This window comes from Xyrauchen texanus, chromosome 7 (genome assembly GCF_025860055.1).
Source record: "Xyrauchen texanus isolate HMW12.3.18 chromosome 7, RBS_HiC_50CHRs, whole genome shotgun sequence".
NCBI classification, from domain to species: domain Eukaryota; kingdom Metazoa; phylum Chordata; class Actinopteri; order Cypriniformes; family Catostomidae; genus Xyrauchen; species Xyrauchen texanus.
In genome coordinates this window covers 13,838,557-13,864,172 of record NC_068282.1, presented here as the reverse complement: position 1 = coordinate 13,864,172, position 25,616 = coordinate 13,838,557, and the positions used below count along the sequence as shown (strand labels likewise).

The 25,616-nt window shown below is 38.9% G+C and overlaps 1 protein-coding gene across 6 annotated transcripts in view; it reads left to right on the top strand.

The window, feature by feature from the left end:
- The window catches only part of LOC127646169 (calcium-dependent secretion activator 1-like), a 154,676-nt gene that overhangs the window by 109,876 nt on the left and 19,184 nt on the right, over positions 1-25,616 (top strand). Inside the window, exons 12-20 of one of the 6 annotated variants that reach the window (XM_052129650.1) lie at positions 10,047-10,183; positions 11,489-11,676; positions 13,620-13,721; positions 13,915-13,978; positions 14,201-14,324; positions 17,887-17,955; positions 18,819-18,851; positions 22,706-22,812; positions 23,306-23,335. In XM_052129650.1, coding sequence (XP_051985610.1) covers positions 10,047-10,183; positions 11,489-11,676; positions 13,620-13,721; positions 13,915-13,978; positions 14,201-14,324; positions 17,887-17,955; positions 18,819-18,851; positions 22,706-22,812; positions 23,306-23,335 — 854 coding nt within the window. The remainder of the gene's footprint in view (positions 1-10,046; positions 10,184-11,488; positions 11,677-13,619; positions 13,722-13,914; positions 13,979-14,200; positions 14,325-17,886; positions 17,956-18,818; positions 18,852-22,705; positions 22,813-23,305; positions 23,336-25,616) is intronic. The other 5 variants (XM_052129647.1, XM_052129645.1, XM_052129648.1 and 2 more) reach the window with 5 other exon arrangements.

Below are 25,616 nucleotides of genomic sequence, written 5' to 3'. Positions count from 1 at the left end.
AGGAAGCGAGGCATTTCAGCACTGACTGAGCACGCTCATTGGAGAGACGTGCTGTCATTGAGACTGAGTCTAACTCCAGACCAAGAAAAGAGATGCTCTGGACCGGGGAGAGCTTGCTCTTTTCCCAGTTGACCTGAAGCCCCAAACGACTGAGGTGGCTGAGCACCTGGTCTCTGTGTATGCATAGTAACTCTCGGGAGTGGGCCAATATGAGCCAGTCGTCGAGGTAATTGAGTATGCGTATGCCGGCTTCTCGGAGCGGGGCAAGAGCTGCCTCTGTGACTTTCGTGAAGACGCGAGGGGACAGAGACAGGCCGAAGGGGAGGACTTTGTACTGATACGCCTGGCCGTCGAACGTGAACCGTAGGAAGGGTCGATGTCGAGGGTAAATTGAGACATGGAAGTACGCGTCCTTCAGGTCTACCGCTGCGAACCAATCTAGATGCTGGACGCCAGATAGAATTTGTTTCTGGGTGAGCATTTTAAACGGGAGTTTGGACAAGGTCCGATTGAAAACTCGCAGGTCCAAGATCGGTCGTAAGCCGCTGCATTTCTTGGGTACAAAAAAGTAAGGGCTGTAGAAACCCTTCTTAGTTTGGGTTGGAGGGACAGGCTCTATCGCGTCCTTTAATAGAAGGGAGGCGATTTCTTCGCGCAGGGAATGGGCATGTTGGCCGTGTACTGCGGAAAAATGTACGCCCACGAAGGGGGGCGGAGACCTGGCAAACTGAACTGCATAACCGAGTCGAATGGTCCGGTGCAGCCAGCGTGACGGGTTGGGCAGTGAAGGCCACACCTCTAAGCTCCGTGCTAGGGGCACCAAGGGGACGAGTTTTTTGTACGCACCCGGTGGGGCTTCGCAGCGGTGCGGAACAGGTAACGCGGCGTCGGGAGGCAACGTGGCGTCCCGAGGCTCTGGTGCTGAGAATAACCTCAAAGCACTTACCTTGCTCCACGCCCCCGGCAGGGGCGGGTTTGTGACTTAGGAGGAGGTCTGATGCTGGCGTCCTCTGAATTCGTCTGAACCGGCCGGTCAGGGAACAGTCGGGACTGTTGAGGCCTGAAAGCAGAGTGCCGTGAGAACGGCATTTGCAGGCCAGGTGACCCCAGAGACAACAAGGAAATAGCTCTATAGAGTGTAAAGAATTTAACAAAAAATTCTCCTCCCGGCCCTCCACCGGGGAACGGAGTGGTCTTACCAGCTCCGGAGCTAACGTCTCGGTCTCTGGGTCTGTCATCTCAGGAGCGCCTGGGAGCCTTCTGAGTCCTCAAGGGGGTCCATGAGACGATGGGCATCCAACTTCTGCGGGGAGCTCAACACTGGGGCTGAGAGCTGGGCCCACTCACTTGTTAGTTGAGGCGGAGCACCACTTTCTTTCTTTCATGAAAGCCGCAGGAGGACGCAGGCGGCAGGTTTGTGACAGGGCAGGATGCTTTTTTTTTGCTTGAAAATAGCCTTCGTCTGTTTCTTCACCACTGAGGACTGCTGGGCGAAGTCGTCAAGTGGTGTCGCCAAATGGACGGAGCTGGGAGATGGTGGTGTTTGAGAAAGCGTGCTTTGTCTGCCTCCCGTACTGCCTGTCCATCGTTGCGTTTCTGGACCACGGAGTGGCCATCGCCTGTTTGAGTGCAGTTATTGCAGCACGTCAAGAACAGGACCACCCAAGTGCAGATTTTGAAGTGCCCTGGCACGGTGGACTTGCAGGAGGGGGCCATGGCGTGCAGGGGGGAGCGGTCTGGGACCGTTCTACCACCGAGGGTAGCGAGAGTGGAGGAGCGAGGAAGCTGGGCTTGCTCAGCTCGTCATGCACGTCCGGGAAGGAATCCGAGGGGGGTGCGGCTGTGAGCGGCGCACATGCCCGCGGAACCAATTAAGCCCGGGGAAGCATAGCGGACCTTGTTGCGTCAGGCTCAGACTGGGCGGAGACCCGAAGGTGGCGGCCCAGGCGTGTTATCCGCATCCGATGCCGTTGTTATGCTCTCCGATGCAGCGGTGATGTCATCATCCAATGCCGGGGAGCTCGAGGGACCGGACGGTAGGCTGTTAAGCAGACCGCACTAATCCCGAGCTCGGGGGAAGCAGGCAAGCGTGCCGGGGAGGCGGGAGGTTTTTCGAGGGGATTTACCCAGCGAAAGCGTCCCGTTATTCTCCCCAGATCGTTCTCCATCGCCCGTGGTGCCTGCCTCAATCCCGTAGGAAGGAGGCGAGGCGCGGGGGGGCGGCTAAAATGGCTCTCTCTCACTACAAGAGAAAGCAGAGCTCGCAACACTGCCGCGGTTATGTTCTCACACTGAAAACATAACCCATTGGAGAGAATGCTCATCCCGAGCTCGGACGGAAACAAGCAAGCGCGCCGGGGAGGCGGGGGGTTTCGAGGGGGTTCACCTGGCGAAATGGAGCCCGTCACTGTCCCCAGATCGTTTTCATCGCCCGCGGCGCCTGCCTCAATCCTGTAGGAAGGAGGCGAGGTGCGGGGGGGGGCGGCTGAAGTGGCTTTTTATCACTACAAGAAAAAGCCTACGACCGCAATGCTGTCATGGCTATGTTCTCGTACTGAAAACATAGACCATTCATAAAAACGCTGCCTGCGTGTGATCGCAACCCAGGAATGCAAGGCAGTTTTAATGGCCGTCAAGAGGTGGGGAGAATCAACGCATCCAGAAACTACACAGAGGAGGAAAATTGTCTTTAAAAAGACGCGTCCTGAGAAGGACGTTCAACGCCTCTGTGTTTTGCTCTTTTAGAGCGAAATTAACTGTTTTAGAATAACTCTTTCGAGTTGTCTGCGCTGTAGACCGCCCAGGGGCAAGAATGCACAGCCGTGCACGAATGAGAAAGCCGCTGTTATGCGCCGTCAGATCCAACAGCATGCAGAGCGTCAGAGGATTAAACAGGAACTGGGTGTGTAACTCGCAGCAGACTGCATGCACGACCATCGGCTCCGAAGAAATTTTCTGAATGAACTCCCGTATTTGCGCCGATTAAATACCCGTATTCCCGGAGGTGGGACATGCAAATACTGGGTGCCAAATCTCATTGGCCTTTTTTCATAGTTCAGAGGTGAATATCGGCGCTCAAGAGAGACCCCTAGTGTCGCTTCTCTGACACAACGTGGAGAGAGTGACAGAAGGGGAACAAAGATTTTAAAAATGATTTCCATATATAAAACCAGTACTTCACATTAATGTCTAGTAACTTTAAAGCATCAAAATAATAATAGATCCTGCTATTCAGAGCGTTGTCTTTTGGTGTGCGGTAAGTTACAGAACTACTGAGAATTCATACACTTTATGTGTTAATAAGTTCATTGCAATATAACCACCATGTATTTATTACCAGTTTTAACCACATATACAAAATCTAAGGATAGAGGTTCTGTTTTTTTTTCCATCTATTTATTTGTCCTCTTTGTGAAAGTTTCTTGTGGTCAGATGATTCCCTCCTAATTCAGATGCCATTCAATTTTGTCATGATTACAGTCCTTCTTCTCTCTGAAACATTATCATACTGTGCAAATGTTTCACCCTCCACCTTAGCACAACCCAGGTGGTCTTGAATGGCACAGAGTAGTGGAATATACTTCACACTCAATCACAAGCAAACACCACACAACTTTGCTGCAGTGTGTTTTTTGCAGATTCTAGAATACTATGAAGGTTCTGAATAGAGATTTTTAGTGTAAAAAACATGCATTAAATATACATTAAGCACTTCAATTTAAAACAGAGTGCATTCAGTCAGGTCCATAAATATTGGGACATCAACACAATTCTAATCTTTTTGGCTCTATACACCACCACAATGGATTTGAAATGAAACGAACAAGATGTGCTTTAACTGCTTTAATTTGAGGGTATTTACATCCAAATCAGGTGAACGGTGTAGGAATTACAACAGTTTGTATATGTGCCTCCCACTTTTTAAGGGACCAAAAGTAATGGGACAGATTAACAATCATAAATCAAACTTTCACTTTTTAATACTTGGTTGCAAATCCTTTGCAGTCAATTACAGCCTGAAGTCTGGAACGCATAGACATCACCAGACGCTGGGTTTCATCCCTGATGATGCTCTGCCAGGTCTCTACTGCAACTGTCTTCAGTTCCTGCTTGTTCTTGGGGCATTTTCCCTTCAGTTTTGTCTTCAACAAGTGAAATGCATGCTCAATCGGATTCAGGTCAGGTGATTGACTTGGCCATTGCATAACATTCCACTTCTTTCCCTTAAAAAACTCTTTGGTTGCTTTCGCAGTATGCTTCGTGTCATTGTCCATCTGTACTGTGAAGCGCCGTCCAATGAGTTCTGAAGCATTTGGCTGAATATGAGCAGATAATATTGCCCGAAACACTTCAGAATTCATCCTGCTGCTTTTGTCAGCAGTCACATCATCAATAAATACAAGAGAACCAGTTCCATTGGCAGCCATACATGCCCACGCCATGACACTACCACCACCATGCTTCACTGATGAGGTGGTATGCTTTGGATCATGAGCAGTTCCTTTCCTTCTCCATACTCTTCTCTTCCCATCACTCTGGTACAAGTTGATCTTTGTCTCATCTGTCCATAGGATGTTGTTCCAGAACTGTGAAGGCTTTTTTAGATGTTGTTTGGCAAACTCTAATCTGGCCTTCCTGTTTTTGAGGCTCACCAATGGTGTACATCTTGTGGTGAACCCTCTGTATTCACTGTGAAGTCTTCTCTTGATTGTTGACTTTGACACACATACACCTACCTCCTGGAGAGTGTTCTTGATCTGTCCAACTGTTGTGAAGAGTGTTTTCTTCACCAGGGAAATAATTATTCGGTCATCCACCACAGTTGTTTTCCTTGGTCTTCCGGGTCTTTTGGTGTTGCTGAGCTCACCGGTGTGTTCTTTCTTTTTAAGAATGTTCCAAACAGTTGATTTGGCCACACCTAATGTTTTTGCTGGGTTTGTTTTGATTTTTCAGCCTAATGATGCCAATGGCGTGCTTCACTGATAGTGACAGCTCTTTGGATCTCATATTGAGAGTTGACAGCAACAGATTCCAAATGCAAATAGCACACTTGAAATGAACTCTGGACCTTTTATCTGCTCCTTGTAAATGGGATAATGAGGGAATAACACACACCTGGCCATGGAACAGCTGAGCAGCCAATTGTCCCATTACTTTTGGTCCCTTAAAAAGTGGGAGGCACATATACAAACTGTTGTAATTCCTACACCGTTCACCTGATTTGGATGTAAATACCCTCAAATTAAAGCTGAAAGTCTGCAGTTAAAGCACATCTTGTTCGTTTCATTTGTGGTGGTGTATAGAGCCAAAAAGATTAGAATTGTGTCGATGTCCCAATATTTATGGACCTGACTGTATATCATAATAACTTAAAAAGAATATGAAATGATTTAGCTAATTTTAAAAAAGCAATGGAATACCTGATTATTATTATTATTATTAATTTTCATTTTTATTTAATTTTTGCTTTTGCTTTTGCAAACAGTGAAATAGCCAGTAAACTGACAGCCTAATGATCAAATGCCTATTTTCAAAATATTGAAAAAATGGTGACTGGATTTATTGTTTGAGCATTCTCCTTGCAGCTTATTATATTGAATGCAGTACCTTCATAGAATTATAGAGTAGCTGATACTGGCATCAAATACACTTTTAACCAGCTTTCAAATCTAAATGTCTGAAGGTAAGTGTATTTGCCAGTACAGTATTAGTACCTGTTCCAGTGATCTGCCCCCTGTAAATGGTATTAGTGTTTAGAAATCCAGTGCAATGCTGAGAATCCTGTCAAAATCAGCTGCAGCAGAGCACACCAGTGATACACCAAAATATTGACTTTCTTCCTTCCTCCCTCCCTCCCTTCCTTCCTCCCTTCCTCCCTCCCTACCTTCTTCCTTCCTTCCTTGCTTCCTTCCTTCCTTCCTTCTTACCTCCTTCCTTCCTTCCTTCCTTCCTTCCTTCCTTCTTACCTCCTTCCTTCCTTCCTTCCTTCATTCATTCTTAACTCCTTCCAATCTCCCTCCCTTCTTTCTTGCTTACTTTCTTTCTTCCTTCCTTCCTTCCTTCTTCTTCCCTCCATCCCTTCTTCCTTCCTTCCTTTCTTCCTTCCTTTATTCTTACCTCCTTCCTATCTCCCTCCCTTCTTCTTTTTCCTTCTTCCTTCCATCCCTTCTTCCTTCATTCATTCCTTCCTTCAATTCTTTCTTCTTACCTCCTTCCTCCCTCCCTCTCTACCTCCCTTCTTCCTTCCTTCCATCCTTCTTACCTCCTTCCTTTCTTCCTTCTTACCACCCTTTCTTTCTTATTTTCGTCCTCCCTTCCTTCCTTCTTACCTTCCTTCCTACCTTTCTTTCTTTCTTTCTTTCTTTTCTTTTTTCTCTACACTATCTGACCACCCCTTTGTCCAACACCAGTTCAGAGTGCAATATCATGTTGGTACAGGTTGTTGTATTTTGCGTTGTGTTTTTACTCCGTTCATGCTTTGCTTGTACCCTTCTTTAGTCCTGCAACTGTAGTGGAGTTAGGGTTTTCGTGTCTGCTTTTTCCTTCAGCCTTGTTGCTAGTCTTTATGTTATTCTGGTTTGTCCCTTCTTACCCTGCTGTCTTCTAGCTGGACTCAAGGGTAAGTGCTAACCTGTTAGCTAGCACCAGTCAGATAATCATAAAACCATTATCTGACCAATGCAACGTGCTCTCTTTATCCTTTTTTCTCTTGTTCTTTTCTACTCCTTTCCAATCTCACTTTTCATGCCTTAGACCTAAGTAGATTATTTTACTTTTGCGTAACCTTTTTGAGGATGGTTTAAACTACAAACCTTCATTATTCTTGCCAGTTTAGGTTGCATGTAAATTAGTTTGTTTGTATTTATCATTTAGCTAAGTTAATATGGTTTATTATTTATTTGCATAATTGCCTTCTCTATATAAATATTTTTGGCATCAGAAGACCCCAGAGAATACCCCACAGGCTAAAGCTTATTCTTATTCTTGACTTATTGCTTACAATTAAAACTAATGACTGAAGAATCAATTAAGGCTGTTGCCTAGGATTTGGTGGCATTCTAAAAATGTTGGGGTTTATTTAGTCACCAAAATGAAATTAATAACTAACCAATCAACAATAAGTTGAGTACTTGGACTTTACTCTCTAGGGGTCTGTTGCCTTTAAACTTATTTCTCTATATTTGAACTTGCTTCGGAAGAGTTGGCAAATATGTAAGGGGAGTATTCTGAATGCCAATGTGAAGGAGTCAACGCTGCCGCCCCTCCTCACCAAGAAATACTCCTGATTATCTTCCGTTCACAGAAAATGGGCCTCTTTGAAGTAGTCTCTAAACCAAATTTAGAACGTTTTTGCAAATATATAGTCAATTTTGCAACTCTGTGTTTTGATTGCCCTTTAATTGCTTGAGTAGGTGAGCATTTTGATGTCATGTAATCCATTCAGATGCTGATGGAAAGACAATTTCATTTTATTACTTTTTTTTTTGTTGTTGTTTTGTTATTCTCCATTTTTCCAGAGAATGAATTAATTACTTTTTAGCCTCTGTTGGCTTCATGCTAAAGACATGTATTTGCATCAGAACAGTAATGTTAGCCTGTTAGCATGCCACTGAGGTGGCTTGCTTGTCAGTGTGCTCAGCCACCCTTACAAACACACTGAAAAGTTCTCTAGTATTGTCAACTTGCAAATGCTAAGAGAATAATACAGAATGCAAATGGATAGGCAAGTGGAAAATATTCCAGATTTTTATTTCCTATTTCTCTTTTTTCCTCTTCCTTTTTCCCACATGAAATTGGAAAGCACAGTGGAAATGTCTCACTGCCATCCTGAATGTATCAGACATTTCAATTAAATAGCACATATAACCATTAAAAATAATAATCTTTCCCTTAAACAATACAGTTTTTGAATACAGTAGGAAATAGTATTATCATCCAGTTGCCTATAGTCTTATGAATGTAGCACAATGCTTTGTGCATAAGCCAATTCAAAATGTTGTGGTCCTCCACTGTAGAAGTACAATGTTTTCATTATTGCATATTTATGAAATGTAAAAATGCAAGCTAATAAGGCATAATCATTTATTATGTATCCTGTAATTAAAGCAATTTTTCAGTGTTGTTCAGTGGGGAAAACTTTCCTATTTCTCTCATTAAATTCCATTGTTCATAGCTCATATAGTCTGTTTTGTTATCCATTACACTTGCTTTTTCTCATTTCTATTTTTTCTTTAGTAATTAGTTATAGGGCTTCTCTGCCATCTACTCTGATATTCATCTTTTCTCCCCTCATTAAGTTTGTCCTTTTCTATTCCCTATCTAATTTACTCACTTAGCTCGTCATAGTTACTGTATCCATATTGCATGGTATCCTGTATCTTTGTCCTTTTTTTTTTGTCCTCTCTTTTAGTTTGATCTAAGACTCTATAGTTTTTTAATGATGCGCTACTTCGCAAAAGATAAAATAACTTGATCCAAGTTCCTCTTATTAAGCAGATCTATTTATTTGTTTGTTGTATGATCAACAGATAAATATTTTTATCCATGTCTTCTCAAAAAAGTTGTGAGATCATAATAATTATCTAGACCCATAGCCCAGCCATGGTGTAACACAGTGCATATTCTATCTTCACATTTTCTCTCATTCAAGCATGTTTATCACTGCACATATTTTGATTCTATCATTCTGTTGTTAATAAAAAAAAAATCTCTGAAATAGTTTTTGTTAAAGAACTCTGGGTTTTTAACTTTACTTTTACAATTTTCTACAACAAATATATTTGCACACAAAGGACAAGCAAATCCGCAGCAAATATAAACTCTATGGCCAAAAATATGTGGGCATCCCATTCTAATTTATTGGTTTGGCTATTTCAACTACACCCATTACTAACAGATGCATCAAATCAAGCATACAGCCATGCAATCGCTGTCGACATTACATTTATTCTAGAATGGATATGCCGAAAAGTTCAGTGACTTTCAATAGGATGCCACCAATTAAATGGTTTACTGAGTCTGCTATGGAAGACTTTGAGTGGCATACACAAACTCCAGTACTGAATCCCATTGAACACCTTTGGAATTAATTGGAATAGCAACTGCAAGTCAGACCTATCACCCAAAATTAGTGCCTGTCCTCACTGATGCTCTTGTATATGAATGGGAGCAAATTTCCCACAGCCATGCTCCAACATCTATTGAAAAACTTTCCCAGAAGAGTGGAATCAGTTATAGCAGCAAAGGGAAGACCAATTCCCTATTAAAACCCATGGTTTTGAAAATACATTGTCAACAAACATATGGGAGTGGTGTTTGGGTATCCACATACTTTTGGCCATGTAGTGTAATTGCATTGCAGTAATTGCACAGACTATTTTCCTATAATTGCACAGACTATTATTATTTTTTTTTTTTGGCTACTTTTAGAACATCAAGCACATGAAGTATAATCTTGAAGAGAACTCTTGTACACAAAGGAGGGTAGACTAGGGTAGTCATTACTGTTGCAGTGTTAAATTAGTTTAGAAAGAAAGGTTCCTGGTGAAATGGTTAGCTAACATATCCCCCTGATTTTCTGGCTTCTGTTTTTTACAAGCACGCCATTCATCTTTTCTTTGAAAATAAGTGACATAATCAATTGCGAATGGCAGAATCTATTGTATTCATGTTTAATGAATAATTCCGATTACCGCCGCCTCTTCAAAACCATTGGTAGTTTTTCATTCAAAAATTGAAATTGAGAGAGCAGGAAGAGACCACGCCCAGTTCAGCTCATGCATGCACATCCAGACTGAATGTGAGCTGAGAGGTATCATTCAGTTTCACATTGCCACAGTAGTTCGGTCTGAATTGAAATATGCTTGATTGCTGCAAGTTGACAATGTGAAGGCGCAATGTCCTTGATTTGCCATAGAATACCCATGCTAGGCTTTTTGGTGAGAGAACACAATCCATTTGCCAAAACAATTGCCCTTGCTGTTTGCTAACATTCTCTTCCTTGAACCCACCCTTTCTCCCTTCCTCTTCCATGAATGGCTGGATAGATGCTGACAGGGCACAGAAGCATGGCATGGATGAGTTTATCTCAGCTAACCCATGTAGCTTTGACCATGCCTCATTGTTCGAGATGGTGCAGAGGCTCACTTTGGACCACAGGCTAAATGACAACTTTGCATGTCTGGTAAGTGAAATACATTATGGTAATGTGTTCAGAATAGCCTAATACTACTAGGGCTGCCATTTTTATACCAGCCAAATAGGGGATATTTCAGGTGCAAACATAGAATAGACAACTGTATGTGAAGCTTATTCAACTTATTAACCTGTTTGGGTGTGAGATGCTATAATACAGTATATATAGGGTTCCTGTAGCTCAACCTGTAAAGCATGGTGCTAGCAATATGGGATTGATTGTGGGTATGATTCCTGGGGAACCAGTGTTGGGGAGTAGTTAACTAAAAGTAGCGATGCTACAAACTTAACTACATTTGTCATTAGTGTGACATTTGTTCAGCTATTTTCACAAAAGTGTAGCTTTTCCAGTTATGAGCTACATTTTCCAACAAGTAGCGCTGTAGCGACAAAAAACACAACATTTGCCATCATCTATTGCGAATAGAGAAAAGGAGCAGAGAGAATATTAAAACACACCCATCCTCTCTCGCTCTCTCTCTCTCTCATGTAGCGCTGGGAAAACCAAATCATTTATGAATGTAAATCAACTGGTTGAAATAAACAATTTCCTTATATTTAGCGTTGGGACCTGTAAGTTGGTTATATAGTGAGTCGGCTCTTTCAGACGGTTCATAGTTTGTGTATTGCTGCTGTTTATCACTATTTTGAGTCATGTATATAAAATAAGATGTTTTCTTGTTTATTAGTGTATATTAAGTATACAGTTATTTTCAATTTACAGTAATGTTGTCACTCTTGTTTAACCCTTATGGAAATAACCATGTTTTTACAACATTTTAGTAACCATGACTGTATTAACCATGTTTAATCATGTTTACTATGCTTTTTCTTCAAATACCATGGTTATTGTTCAATTTCACCCTGATTAAATATATAAATTAATAAATGGATAGGCTTAGGGAATTGATTGCAGAAATAAATAATATCAGCCAACTGTTATCCATAAAAAAACTTGCTTTTAGTGTAGCTTTTTTAATGTAGTTTAACTAATTTATGTTATGAATAGCTTGTAGCTATTTTCAAAGTATTTTCCCCAACAATGTGTGGAACACACCAAAAACTAAAATACTAATACAGTAAAATCAGTACCCTGAAGTTGCTTTTGATAAAAGTGTGTAAATGAAAAATCCTATTCTGAACATTGCCAATTTGACCAAGTAACCTTATTTGGTGTGAATCATGTGATTTTCAACTAATCACATAAGCTCTTTACTATCCACAAACCATTATTACTGGTTTAAATGAAATAAAAGGAACTCACTCTTACAATTCCCCTTTGTTTGAATTGTAGGGATGGTTTAGCCCAGGACAAGTGTTTGTTCTTGATGAGTACTGTGCTCGGAACGGGGTAAGAGGATGCCACAGACACCTCTGTTACCTGGGTGACCTGCTGGAGAGGGCAGACACAGGGCACATGATTGACCCCACGCTGCTGCACTACAGCTTTGCATTTTGTGCCTCCCATGTTCATGGTAACAGGTATACATCACATATCACATGGCTCTATTGACAGCCTACACACTGATACACAAAGTTACTGGGGTGTACACATTTTGGAAGAGTAGCAGATCTTGAAACCAGGGTCAAAGAAGGTGATCATCCAAGGTCTCATCAAAAGTCATAAACACTATTTTGCACTCTATTTTGCTTTAGCGTTTATTATAATTTTTTTCATGTGAATGTTCTTTATAATTTTGCCAAGTTTTGTTTGATTTTGTTGTGTCTTTTGTTCTCAATCATCATCATTTCTTTTCCCTTTCCAAACCTCAGCAGTATACTTGCAGACACTATACTTTCCATTCTCCCTTTTTGTTATTGTTGTTGCTCACTTCATTACATGTTCCTTATAGTCAGAGGGGGTCTGAGTTACAGGGGGCTGGCTCAAAGCCAGGAGGGAGAAAGGATTCTAAAAAAAAGAGGAAATGTAAAACACAGCAGGCCCCTGAAAATACAAGGTAAGAGGGCATATCAAGGACATTCTCTTTTGTACAGGGTGAAATGGGTTAAGGTCAGGGTTGGAAATTAATTGGGGCTCAGGGAAAATATGCCCTGAAATTAAAAGAAGGGGGGCAAAAAACACCCCACAATTAGTTTCTGTTGTTTTATTAATAACATCTGAAATAGTTACAAATACGTATATTGCGATCTTCATTTGAATATTCGCTGAACATTATTTGCAGCTCACCATCAGTAGTGGCTGATCCTCACACTATTGACCCGCACAGATGGGCACTATGCTTATATTGCTCTGAATGAGTTTGGTGTCATGCTCCTTCACTAAATTCCATGACCGTTCACTCCTCTTATTCAAAATAAACTGTTGTAGTTTTTACAATGGAAAAAATGCCCCTGCCAAATATTGCTTCCCAATAGGAAAGTTAATTTCTGACCCTGGTTCAGGTTAAATTAAGCTTTGGCTTAATCCTTGAAAGCAGTTTCTGTATGCATTTGTATAACATGTTTGGTTTAAAGACCCCATGGAATCACTTGTCGACGCAGTTTTCTTTCCTGTGTTGACATAATTCCTATTAAAACAGGAGGTTTGGGTGGGATATATGGAAAGACTCATCCCTTTTTATTAATAGTCAATAATCATTTGTTATATCACAGCCATGAGCCATTATTTGCTACTTCCTTGTCATTTGCAAATGGTATTAAGGGGAGGGACATTCTCATTATAGAAGGATTTTGATTGGACAGAAATCTGTGTTATGAGTATTACTCAAAATGAGTAATTGTTTTTTCTGTTTTGCCAGACGAGAAAGACTGTACATTTTAAATGCATACAGTATATGTGCTAAAGGTTAATTCTGACAGTTTTTAGGAGTACTCTTTCATTTATATGGCTTTAAAGCTAATAGACATGAACCAAAAGCCCGAAACTCCATTTTGATTGCATGGGGTCTTTAAGTTCACAACCTACAAGCTGTTCCCACTGACTTGTTGAAGGTATATTTATTATTGTGTTGCAGCTGGGTGTGTATTAAATGTATTATATGAAGCCCAAGTGGTGTACTGTGACATTGATTGCTGTAATTTAAAAAAATGGGTTGGAAAAAATGTCCCCCAAGAGTATCACAGAAGGGTCCCATCTGCTGGGTACAAATACATTTATAGCCAGTGTATCTGATTAAAGAAAGCCAGACATTGCTCCTGGTTAGATGTACTCTCCGTGCAGCGTGTCAGGGCTGTATTTTATTGTATTTTATTGTTACAAGTATGAAGGCATAAATGTTGATGACGTTTGATTTGCTTTTAGTGAATATTATAGGGCATTAAAAGGTAATATAGTATCATAATTAGTTGTTGATGGATGATTTTTTTAAGTAAATGAACAAATCTGTTTTTATCACTTTCTTCTTGGTTCTTCAAGTGAATCCAAACCCACATGTAAATAATGCCATATTTTGCTTGTAAAATAGGCCTGATGGTCTCGGCACCGTAACAGTGGAGGAAAAAGAGCGCTTTGAGGAAATCAAAGAACGATTACGTGTTCTTTTGGAAAATCAGATCACAAACTTTAGGTGAGTCTATGGATGTACGGCTTTAATAGAAAATTTCAATTAAAGACAACATTTTACATCAGTGGTTTTCAACTGGTTTTGGTACTGTGAGAATCAGTGGTGTACACCTTTGTATTGTTTTCTCAACATTACACACCAAAAAATTATTGTTAAGAATTTTCTCCTGCCACTATGCTGTTTTTTGTTGTTGTAGGTATTGCTTTCCATTTGGTCGCCCAGAGGGAGCATTGAAAGCCACTCTGTCTTTGCTGGAAAGGGTAATGACAACATTGCTAATACTGATTTAGAGTCAAAGACGTAATAAAAATAGAAAGAAAAGAAGCAATTGATGGCCTTTTGTTTTGTACTGCCTGCCTCTATTTTCTTGTTCTGTCCTGAATCAGAATTTCAAGTATAAAAGTTTGATCCTAAAGACTCATTTGTGCCAAGACAACAATATCGAAAATAGGTAAGAAATGTGGCTTTGTGTTGTTGCTCAGGTGCTTATGAAGGACATTGTGACCCCAGTGCCGCAGGAAGAAGTCAAGGCAGTTATTCGTAAATGCTTAGAGCAAGCAGCTCAAATCAACTACCAGCGTATCACAGACTACGCCATAGTGGAAGGTGACTACCATTGCTCTCTTCCTTCACTGCATGATGCTTTAAAGCGTCCTATGATTTGAACCAGAAGAAATCTCTATATTTTTTACTAGCTGCTTTCTTTTTAACATGTTCATTTGAATCGTTTATATGCATAAACTGTGGTCCATATTGGAATAATGTGTTGCTTATAGTAAATAAAATTCTGTTCTTTTTCAGTTTGTTTTGTGAAAATAATTTTAGGTTGAAGAATAGATTTTGATGGTTTTCAGTTGAGTACTGTATATTCAGTGGTTTAATTGGCTTTTTTCCTGCTTTTTTATTTAAATGTATTTTTACCAGTATACATGTTGTTTAGCCTCAGTCTACCTTGTACAGAATTGTACAGCATCTGTCTTGTTTTAAAATTATATGTTTGTTTGATCAAGGTCAAGTAACCCCCTACTGCTTTTGTTACTTTCTTTGTTTTCAAGGAAAGATTAAATGTCTCCTTGTACATTCTCCTTTTGTGGACTTGTGTGTAAATAATGCATTCAAATGCCACACAAAGAAGAGCTTCTGACCACTATCTATTGCGAAAGATAACGTAGGAAAATAAAGGACATAAAGGACTTTTGTTTAGAGATTCACCATTAATCTTCACATTCTCTTATACTATTGTTATGTCTCTGCTCAGGATGAGAAGGGCTAGAGAAAAAGTTATGGAAGAGGTTTATGAAGGAACAAGAACAGGAAAATTAAGGATTTAAGAATAGGGACGAATTTTAAGGTAGGGATTTTGGGGGTGAAATAATGCAGCATGTGGTTAGAAGTCGAAGGGTGAAGTACCCCATTAGAGCAGGGGTCTCAAACTCAGTTTACCTTGGGTCCACTAGCTAGGTGCTGTTCTCCATCAGCGGCCAGTTAAAGAGTTCATCAAATGCAAGTGTTTTACAATCATGAAGTTTAACTATATACAGTTATTGGCGTAGTTATAACAGTTATCAATGCATGAACAGACCTTTTTGGAGTTTTGAAGCGACTTATCTAACATACTGCTCTGCACATTTAGTGGACTAATGATGCCTGAGATTGTATTCTTGAGAACTGCATTTTACGTTTACGTTTTAGGTCTATAATAAGTCAGGTAAAAAACATATATCCATTTATTTTCTATGGTCCATTTTATTCTCTCTGTCTCTCTCTGAATGACTGCCTTCTACTTAATACTTAGTCAATGGCTCTGTCACTTTTTATTTCTAACAGAGCAAAGCAAAGATACTAGTGCAACAAATGACTGACAACATTGAGAATATCTTTATAAGTTTGTCTTTAAAGGTGAAGTGTGTAAAAGTGTGTCTTCAAACAACTTTTTCCAACACTCCCCCCCATTAGTCCGACATACAGATAGTCCCACCCAAAACTCAAGCCACTGGTTATGTTAGGCTGGTCAGAATGCTCAAACAAACAGCTGAAATCTGTATGTTTCTCTTTCTTCCATAGGAAGCAAAAAGAGGAGCTCATTTTAGGCATTTACCCAATAAAAAAAAGAAATATTTCCATTTCCTAACATTAGTGGATAGTAAGTAGTTGCTGTCTTACATTGAGGACAAAAACCCACCTTAAAAGCACTATAAATGAAGATCCATATGACTCTTGGCACTGTATTCTAAGTCTTCTAAAGCCATAGAAGAAAGAAAATCATCAATTTCGATGACAAGAATTAGGTCAAGGGTGAACTATCCTTTTAAAAATTACTTTCTTCACTTCCAATTGTTATATTCACTTCATTCCTTATTGTTACCTTCTAATCTAAGGGTGGTTGTGGTTTGAGGGTTAAACCATCTAATTATGTTGCATTATACAACTTAATCTAAAAGTGCTAATCGGTCCTGCTCTATTCTCAGTCTGATCTCATGCGAATTACATGACTGTGGTGACATTTTGCAAAATTATATTACGTTCTTCCTTACACCTTGGGGTTGGGCAGTTCTGAGGTGTTTTTAAGGATTTTTAAGGTTAATACTTTTTCGAGTTTAAAATTAACAAAATACTTTCTGCCTACCCTAAACCTAACAGCTAGTGTAGTAAAAAGCAAATTTGAGATAAAAAATGCAATTGCTGAAGCTGTTTGTGGTGCTTTTATTACACTTTCAGCTCACCATCATGTGTGGACTTGCCTGCTCTTAAGGACCTTCGTTTTGCAAGTGCAACACTATTAGTTGAACTTTTGAACAATTTGATCCCACTTGAACTAGCTTTTAAATGTAGTTGGATATATAATGCAAACTTAAAAATGTAGTGTGTTACAAGTCATGTGCTATTGTACACAGTGTTGTAATACTCATTCTGGAGTCCGAGTCCAAGACCACATTTTCATGGACTCATGGTCTTGTCATGGAGTCGTGAGTAATTTAACTTAGCTTTCTTCAAGTCCTCATACACCAGGAGGTTGGCCGCAGGAAGTTGTTGGAATGCGAGTTGGGCTTCCCCAGCGGAGGTAGATGGACCGCCCACTGGGTGCTTGGCCACTTCCATGCTTCGGCCTTCCTCTCGAAGAGCTCAATAAAAGCCTCCAGGTAGTTCTGAGGTCCCATCTTGTAGTATGATGTTAGGCACAGCCATAGATGGGTCCAGATTCGCGGCTGGAGACCCCTCCTGGTGTACCAAGCTCCGTAGCACCTGAAGATCCTCCGCTTCAGCCTGGAAGAGCACCTAGAACTGTATCAAGCAGAGCCTGATGTTGAGCTTGGTGGATGAGGGTCTTGATCACTTCGGCCAGTGGCAAGGACTCCATGACAGCATTTCTTCCTCCTAATTCTGGGGTTTCGGCACCACAGTCAAAGTTCCCTTGCTCTCTTGTGAAGAAGAAAGTGGGAGCCGGAAAAACAATCCACATAAGCTTTTATATTCTTGCTCTAACAAACACGGTTTGCTTTTCAGCAACACTTAACACACACACTAGAGTGCTTCGTGCATCGTTCTCTCTCCCCTCCGGTGGTCTAGACTGCCCTTATATCCCCTCCAGCTCTCACTGCAACACAAAATAGCTGGTCCTCTTCTGGCCTCGCTCTCCACAGATGTCGCTCGGCCACACTGACATGTTGTAATTGTAATACCAATTTGTTCACTTAACCTTGGATGTGTCATTAGTTAAATTTTTCAATTCTCAACTGGTAAGTTTGTTTAACCAACATAAGCTTAAGAAAATAATAAACAATTATTATTTGATATATGTACCTAAATAAAATAGTTCTTTAAATTACACAGTTAATACATTAATAAAAAACTCTTGTCTTAGACTCAGCTTTTACTGGTCTCTGTCTCGACTCAGACTCTGCCCTCCCGGTATTGGTCTTGACTCGGACTCGACCCTCTTCTGGTCTCGGTCTTGACTCGAACTCGACCTACTTGATGTCATAATATTATGTGAGGAATGTAAAAATATTGCAAAAATGTTAGAACTTGATTCAATGAGACCCAGTCATCTATTCTTCATGATGAGAGCTTCTTAAGATAAAACATCCCTTCACCATATTTGACCCTTACCCCCACCCCCCTCCTCTGATCCCAAACTCTTGCATGCCGAAATCCTCTTTTTCTTTAGGAAAAAAGAGGGAAATGTATGACCACCCTGTCTACTCCTTGGCTACACAAGTGATGGATATAACCATCCGTGAGTAAGAACTCCTCACCCCCTCATTTCTTTTTTTTATCCCTCTTTCGTCAACCAATCAACATCCCTTTTCACATCGTTCTCAGAACTGTCAATTCTTATTTTCTGTTTGGCCATCTTCACACAGATGAAAGACATTGAGTGGAGAACAATATGTAATGTTCCAATTCCAATTTCGTTGGCAGAGATGTTCCATCTGTTTGTAATATTACATGACTAATGCATCCGTTCAGCTTCCTCTTGTCCATCTTTGGTTGAAGCTCATGTTTGTGACTTGAATGCATTTTTACTTTGCTCACCACTTTACTTTGTCTGAGTTTATATTGTTACTGTGGTGTGGTAGGTGGTATCACTGGGGGGTTCTAGAACAAAACAACAGGTGACAGAGCTACAAGGAGAGCAGGAGTTTGTACAAGTGTATGACCTATGATTTATGTGTTCCAACATCACAAGTTTTGTCCCGTTTATGATTACAACAACTGTGAACAATGGCTAATGTCTCTTTGTTAAGTATGTCATTCTGTTGCTACTTTGCTATGCTTTATGTTCCTTTTGTTCCAGGTAAATTCCCAAGTGTGCGTATTTGTTTCCCTTTTTTTGGGGGGTTCATTATTGTTTTTTTATCATTATTATTATTAGATATCCAATTTGCAAGAATTCTCTGGAGAGCGACTAAGAGTGAAATTACTAGGGATGCTGCAGTGACTTAAAAAAAACACCTTGAGGAATAATACTTCTTTCCCCACTTCCTCTCTTTATCACTCTGTATTTCTCTCTTTCTTTTTCTTTATTATCTTTTATGTTGCTCTGACTCTCTTTTTCTTTCTCTCTCTCTCTCTCTCTCTCTCTCTCTCTCTCTCAAGTTGAGAAAACTCTAAAGGATCAGAAGGATCCAGGTGAAGCTATGTTTGACGTCATCCCTTGTCCCCTTCAACATATCCCTCCTGGCATATGCACACTGTATATGACACATGAAACAATTACAACAGCAAGAGGGAGAACTTCTTTAGTCTGACACTTCATAACACAAGGGCCTCTTTTGTGCATTGTTTTTTGTGAAGATAGTATTCTTCTATAAATATAAGAATACTTTTTAAGACTTATCTTCTGTTATATTTTGTCTTTTTAAATAGAAACTGGACTTCTTCAATGGTGTTAAGATGCTGCATAATGGTATGCCATTATGCAGCCTTATAAGAAGTAATACTATCTTTCACAAATATTTCAGTGACAATGTTTTCAATGTGTTAAAATGTGGAAAAATATTTCTCACTAAAGCACTGGGAATAAGATCAGGCACAATTGGGGGTTGGTTAAAATTCTGAATTTAGGAATTGAGTTTTAAATTGATTTGAATTCTAAACTGATTCACAAGTTTGAATTTAAATTAAATTGACCACACCCTATAGGATTTTTATTTGGAATTTGAATTACAGTGACTGAATTGCAATTCAAAGAATTTCAACATAGGTAATGGCACTCTGGGAAACGTTTCTTCCACCCTTGTTCAAAAAATGAAAATGTATTAATTGTATACTGTATATGAATAATGAATAATTATAAATAATAATAATTATTATATTTTAATAAATATATATAAATTAACTTCAAATTACCAAAGGTGTTTTTTCAAACTTAATTTATTCATATTAATAAAAACAAAATGTATTATTAAAAAATCATTCAATTTTAATTCTACTTAAATTCAGATTAAAATTAGAATTCTTGATCATATTTGCTACCTCAATTTAAATTCAATTCATATTCAGGATTTTAATTGGAATATAAAAGTTATACTTAATTCAATTCAGACTCTCTAAATCACTCCTCAGTTCTTCAGAGATATTTTCCTTCTTTTTTAAAAAACTTGACATGGACAAAACATTTTGGACACATTGAAAATAGTTGTAAAAAAGAATGAAACATGGATGATGATAATCACAGATTATCATTACATCCATTGTCATTAATTTATCATGTTGTGTTGATGACATCATGGCCTTAGGAAGAGTTAGAATGAGCTTCTATCTAATATTTATGGTCCACAGACTGCTGAGTAGTAAATTGTTGTGCAGTGCCCCACATCTCAAATTAATAACAAGAGAATTCAACAGACCAATAAACCAATGGCATAAAAGTGAACATATCGCAATCTAGACACCTTGATTAAATAGTCAGGGAAAATGTTAAATAAGTAATGTACTCAATGACTGAAGTAACATTTCAGTCATAAATTAAAGATGTTCTTTTCTCCTTCAGTGGAGAGCTTAGCATTGCTGAGTTGGTCGGTATTTTCAGACATTTTGCTTTTTGTCTTTTTCATTTCATCTTGTTCAGACCAAATTTGATTATATTTTTAAATCAAAAACATTATTGTGTGTCCTACTGTCCTCATACATCAAAATGTTGTATATGTCTGACAGTCTGTCCTGCTCTTTCTCTCATGTGTTGGCCTTAAATTCTAGACAACAGTTTAACATTGAGAAGTCTCAGTTTTCTTTCTGAGAAAATCTAAAGGTAGCATATTAATATTAAGTAAAATTACAACTACAGTGGCAACAAAAATTATGTGAACCCTTTGGAATTACCTGCATTTTTGTATACATTTGTCTTAAAATCTGGTTTGATATTCATCTGTTACAATAACGAACAAATATAATAACTTTAACGAATAACACACAAATTATTGTATTATTCTTGCACATACTGAATACATCATTCAAAAACAGTGTTGGTTGGAAAAAAGTATGTGAACCCCTAGGCTAATGATGGCAAAAAAAGCTAATTAGAGATAGGAGTAACATTTTGAGTTTGCTATTTACAAGAAGCATCTACTGACGTGGATCATGCCTCGCAAAAAAGAGATCTCAGAAGACCTGTGATCAAGAATTGCTTTGTATAAAGCTGGAAAGGGTTTACAAAAGTTATTTTGAAGAGCTTAGATATTCATCTGTCCACAGTTAGACAATTTTTTTGATTTAGTACTGTGGCTACTCTCCCTAGAAGTGGCTGTTCAGCCAAGATGACTCAAAGGGCATGCCGCAGAATGCTCAATGAGGTGAAAACAAAAGAACCCTTGAGTGACAGCTAAAGACATGAAGGAATCATTGAAACTGGTTAACGTCTCTGTTCATGAGTCTACTATACGGAAACTTTGAACAGGCATGGTGTCCATGGCAGGAAACCACAACGGAAGCTGCTGCTTTCAAACAAAAACATTGCTGCACGACTGAAGTTTGCCAAAGACCACCTTGACACTCCACAACGCTACTGGGAAAAAATATTGTGGACTGATGAAACTAAGGTTGATGGTTTTACGTTGAAGGTGGCATAAAAAGGGCACCACTTACCAACATGATATACATCATCCCAATGGTGAAGTACAGTGGAGGGAGTATCATGATTTGGGGCTGCTTTGCTGCTACTGGCCCTGGACCAATTGCCATCATTGAGGGAAAAATTATTTCTCAAGTTTTTCAAGATATCCTACAGGTTAGTGTCTGGGTAGCTGTGTGCCAGCTAAAGCTCAGTAGAAGTTGGGTGATGCAGTTGGACAATGACCCTAAACATCGAAGTAAATCCACTACAGAATGGCTTCAAAAAAAGAAAATCCACCTATTATTGTGGCCATCAGACCTTAACACAAAAGAGAAGCTGTGGAATGACCTCAAGAGAGCCTTTCACACCAGACATCCTTAGAATATGTTTGAGCTGAAGCCGTTCTGTAAGGAAGAATGGTCCAAAATTCCTTCTGAACATTCTGCAGGACAAATCCACAGCTACCGGAAACGCTTGGTTGAGGTTATTGCTGTCAAAGGAGGATTGACCAGTTATTAAATACTAGGGCTCACATACATTTCCACAGCACCGTGAATGTTTAATGGGATGTGTTCTATAAAGACATGAAAGATTATAATCGTGTGTGTTGTTAGCTTAATCACATTGTGTTTGTCTAAACTTGTGACTGATGAAGATGAGATCACATTTCATGACTAATTTAGGATGAAAATGTTGATTAATTCCAAAGGGTTCACATACTTTTTCTTGCCACTGTATATAAGTATTAAATTATATTCAGTGACCCCAAAAAAGTATTCTGACACTTTAGCCACACTTAAAAATGTACAGTACGAATGTCATTGTATTAAGGAACAAAAGTCTAACCTAGAGACATCTATTTTAAAGAAAGATATAGCACACGTCTCAAGCTAAATATTTCACAGATAAGTTCATTAGTGGAACATACACAAAAGAGAAATTTGTTCTGAGAAAAGGTCTAGTATCATTTGATTGCAGATGCCACTTGGTTTGATATTTTGTATCTAATGCAATAAAATACATATATTTTAAATGTGGCTTAAGTGCCCAAATACTCTTTGTGGCCACAAAAAAGTAAAATATATATATTTAAAACTTATTGACTACTCCATGTTTTTATAATGTGATTTGGCATATCTGGTTGATTATGATATTATGGTTAATAACTAACATTAGCTCTATTTCTTTAAACTAAATTGTTGCTTTTAAGACAAATCACTTTAGTAACTTAGAGTAACCAGTTAGGATCCATCTTTTCTTCAAGTGTTATGACTGTCATCAACAGTAGTGTCATTTCTGCATGCAAATTTAGCTATGTAAGGACTTTTTCAGACTGCATTGTAGTCTTCATGACATCAAAAATTCATGAAACATATGTTAATAAACCTATTTAATATTAACGGTTGCTTCTCTTCCCGCCACTGTGCTCCAGAGAATGTTGCTAACCTAGCTACACCTGCTAAAAAACTGGAACACGTCATCCATCTGGCGGAGTTAATCATTGAGGTTCTCCAACAAAACCAGGACCATCACGCAGAGGTGAGTCAGGTCTATCTCTCTCTTTCTCTCCCGTTCACTTTCTTTTTTTATCTAGTTAATGAGTTTATTCTGTGAATATAGCATTGTCTTAAAGGAATTAATGTTCACCTCTCTTATAAGAACAGCTGTCCATTTTGCACAATACAGTTTGTAAAACTGAAGTGAATTAGTAAAGCAGCAAGAGTTCACTATCACTTGATCCACTATCTCAACCACTTTCTCTGGATCTATACACAAAGGCAGCCCCAGAATACAGATTGTTTCTTTTTTACCAGATATTAGACAAATGCCTTTGAAATGCCTTTAAAAAAAAGAAGGAACACTGAAGATGCATTATAAATAGAGCCAAGTAGGGTTTCCAGCCAATAATAATTGGTTGCATCATGTTACAGCAGTTGACTACTTATTCCAAGCTGCAATTTAAAGTATTAGGTAATCCATGGTCTTCCTAAGATTTATAGATTTACTGTATCTTTTTGAATATGCTTAACAGGCTGCGGTCACAAGTACAGGAGATCAGTCGGTACAGTATCATGTTTCTTTTTTTCCTTAAGTTGTCATCACATAGTGTACCTTTTCCCTCAAGCATGTCGATCACACAGGGCTTTTCTGTCATGTCGGGGTGGATGGGGCAGTTGAAATAAATTCTTAAAGAATGTGTTGGAGTTAAAGAGATAGTTTTAAGAAGAGAAGTGTTTAGTTTTGGTCTCCTGAATTTCTAGGAAATTGTTTTATCAAACTGATGAGCAAAGTAAATTAGTTTTAGCACTTGATCTTTAAAGGGATTGTACACCCCAAAATGAAAATGCTATAATTGTTTTCTCAACCTCATGTTGTTTCAAACCTGTATGAATTTCTTTATTCCATTGAACACAAAAGGAGAAGTTTTGAAGAATGTTCATGCTTACATTGTCTTGCACACAATGAAAGCAATCTACTTTCATTACATGGAAAAGTGAAGCTTCGACATTCTGCCATAAATAACTTATTTTGTGTTCCATTGAGGAAAGAAAGTCACACAGGTTTTGAAAGACATGAGGGTGATTAAATGATGACAGCATTTTAATTTTTAGTGATCTATTCCTTTAAGAGTCAAGAGACTCACACAAATCTTACTGTAGCCAGTTTGCACTAAACCATCACACATAACACCAATAATAATGAATTCATCATCCAAAATTTGTAAATAATAAACATTTGGTGCACACATTAACATTTGCACATACTTCACTCTACATTTTCATGTTTTTCTCACCATTCAATCCATTTGATGGTGTTGTGCAGGGAAAAGAGGTATGTGGTCAAGCTGAATGCAACGAAAAAGCCCCTTACTGCCTTGTGCATGAGCTATGAAAGAGTTCCCTTCCCCTGTAATTTCCTGTTACTCACGATATGAGAGAATATATTTCCACGTCTGACATGGGTTAATTCATGGGCATCTTAATTCCTCAGCTTTGTGCCTGTCAACTTTCCCTTCAAAGTTCTTGTAAGGCTTGCATCACCACTGGCAAGGTTATCCTTCTGCATGATTTTGCTTCCAGGGGGGATGTTTATATATTTACCCACCCCTCCACTCGTTGTCAACCTAACTTTTCCAATTAGCTATTTTCCCTTTCCCTAAAGTTTTTTTAGTGTACATTCCAGAGTTCAAACTTCCTCTGAAGGACCAAACCAATGTTATAACCCTCTTTCCAGGATCTCTATTGCTGATTGAAGTTAAAGGATTAGTTCACCCCAAAATAAAAATTCTGTCATCATTTACTCACCCTCGTGACACTCCAATCACATATGACTTCCGTGGATCACAAAATTTTGAAATATGTACTTAACGCTCATTTACATGCTATCACAATGAATGGGGACTGGATATTTTAAGGGGACTTAAAAAAGGATGCAAAGTATCATAAAGTAGTCCATATTACTTGTGCACTATATAAGTCTTCTGAAGCCATACATGGCTTTGCATTAAAACAGACTGAATTTTAACTAATTATTCACTGAAAATCTTGACATCCACTTTAGCTCTCTTTGGCATATTGATGACAGGTGGCTTCAAAAAACATATATTTTGCAAAAATTGTATGGACCACTTTTATAATGTTTTTATGATGCTTTTGTTTCCTTTTTCAATGTAATCGCACAAAAAAAGCGACTAGTACAGTGTTCAAAATCTCTCCTTTTTTGTACCACTGAAGAAATAATGTCATACAGGTTTTGAATGAAATGAGGGTAAGTAAATAGTGAGATAATTATTATATATTTATTTATGTTTTGGATTAACTATCCCTTTAGGTATAAAGTATATTTTATATAAAACATCTTACTCAGCATTCAGTCAATGGGGGCATAACATGTAGTCATATTAGCTAATGCTAACGCCTACCCGGTGCTTCCAGATACTGTATGTTTCAATATTTGTTTCTGGAAAACAAGACAATAAAATTTAGTATGAAAATAATTTTTGATGATTGCAGTGTATGTGTTGCTCTGCTAACCCAGTAAATTCTATATTTGCTGAACACAACCTTATGACCAATGTAATATTTCAAGAGTTAATTATGAAGAGTGCCGGTTAGTGAAATGGTATGTTTAGACTTAAGGCTTGCTATTCCTCTGCTGAGTGGATTTGGGGCAAAATGTTGTGGGGCTCATTGAAGTTGTGGGTTTAGAGGGGTAAAAAAGGATTTTTTTTCTCACATAGCATGCAGCCAGAGGGAAGGATTAAGCCTCTTAAAAGGCTGATCGGTTCACAGAATGGGTTTATCACTGATCTGTTTTTTTTATTAGAAAAAAAGAGTTTCATG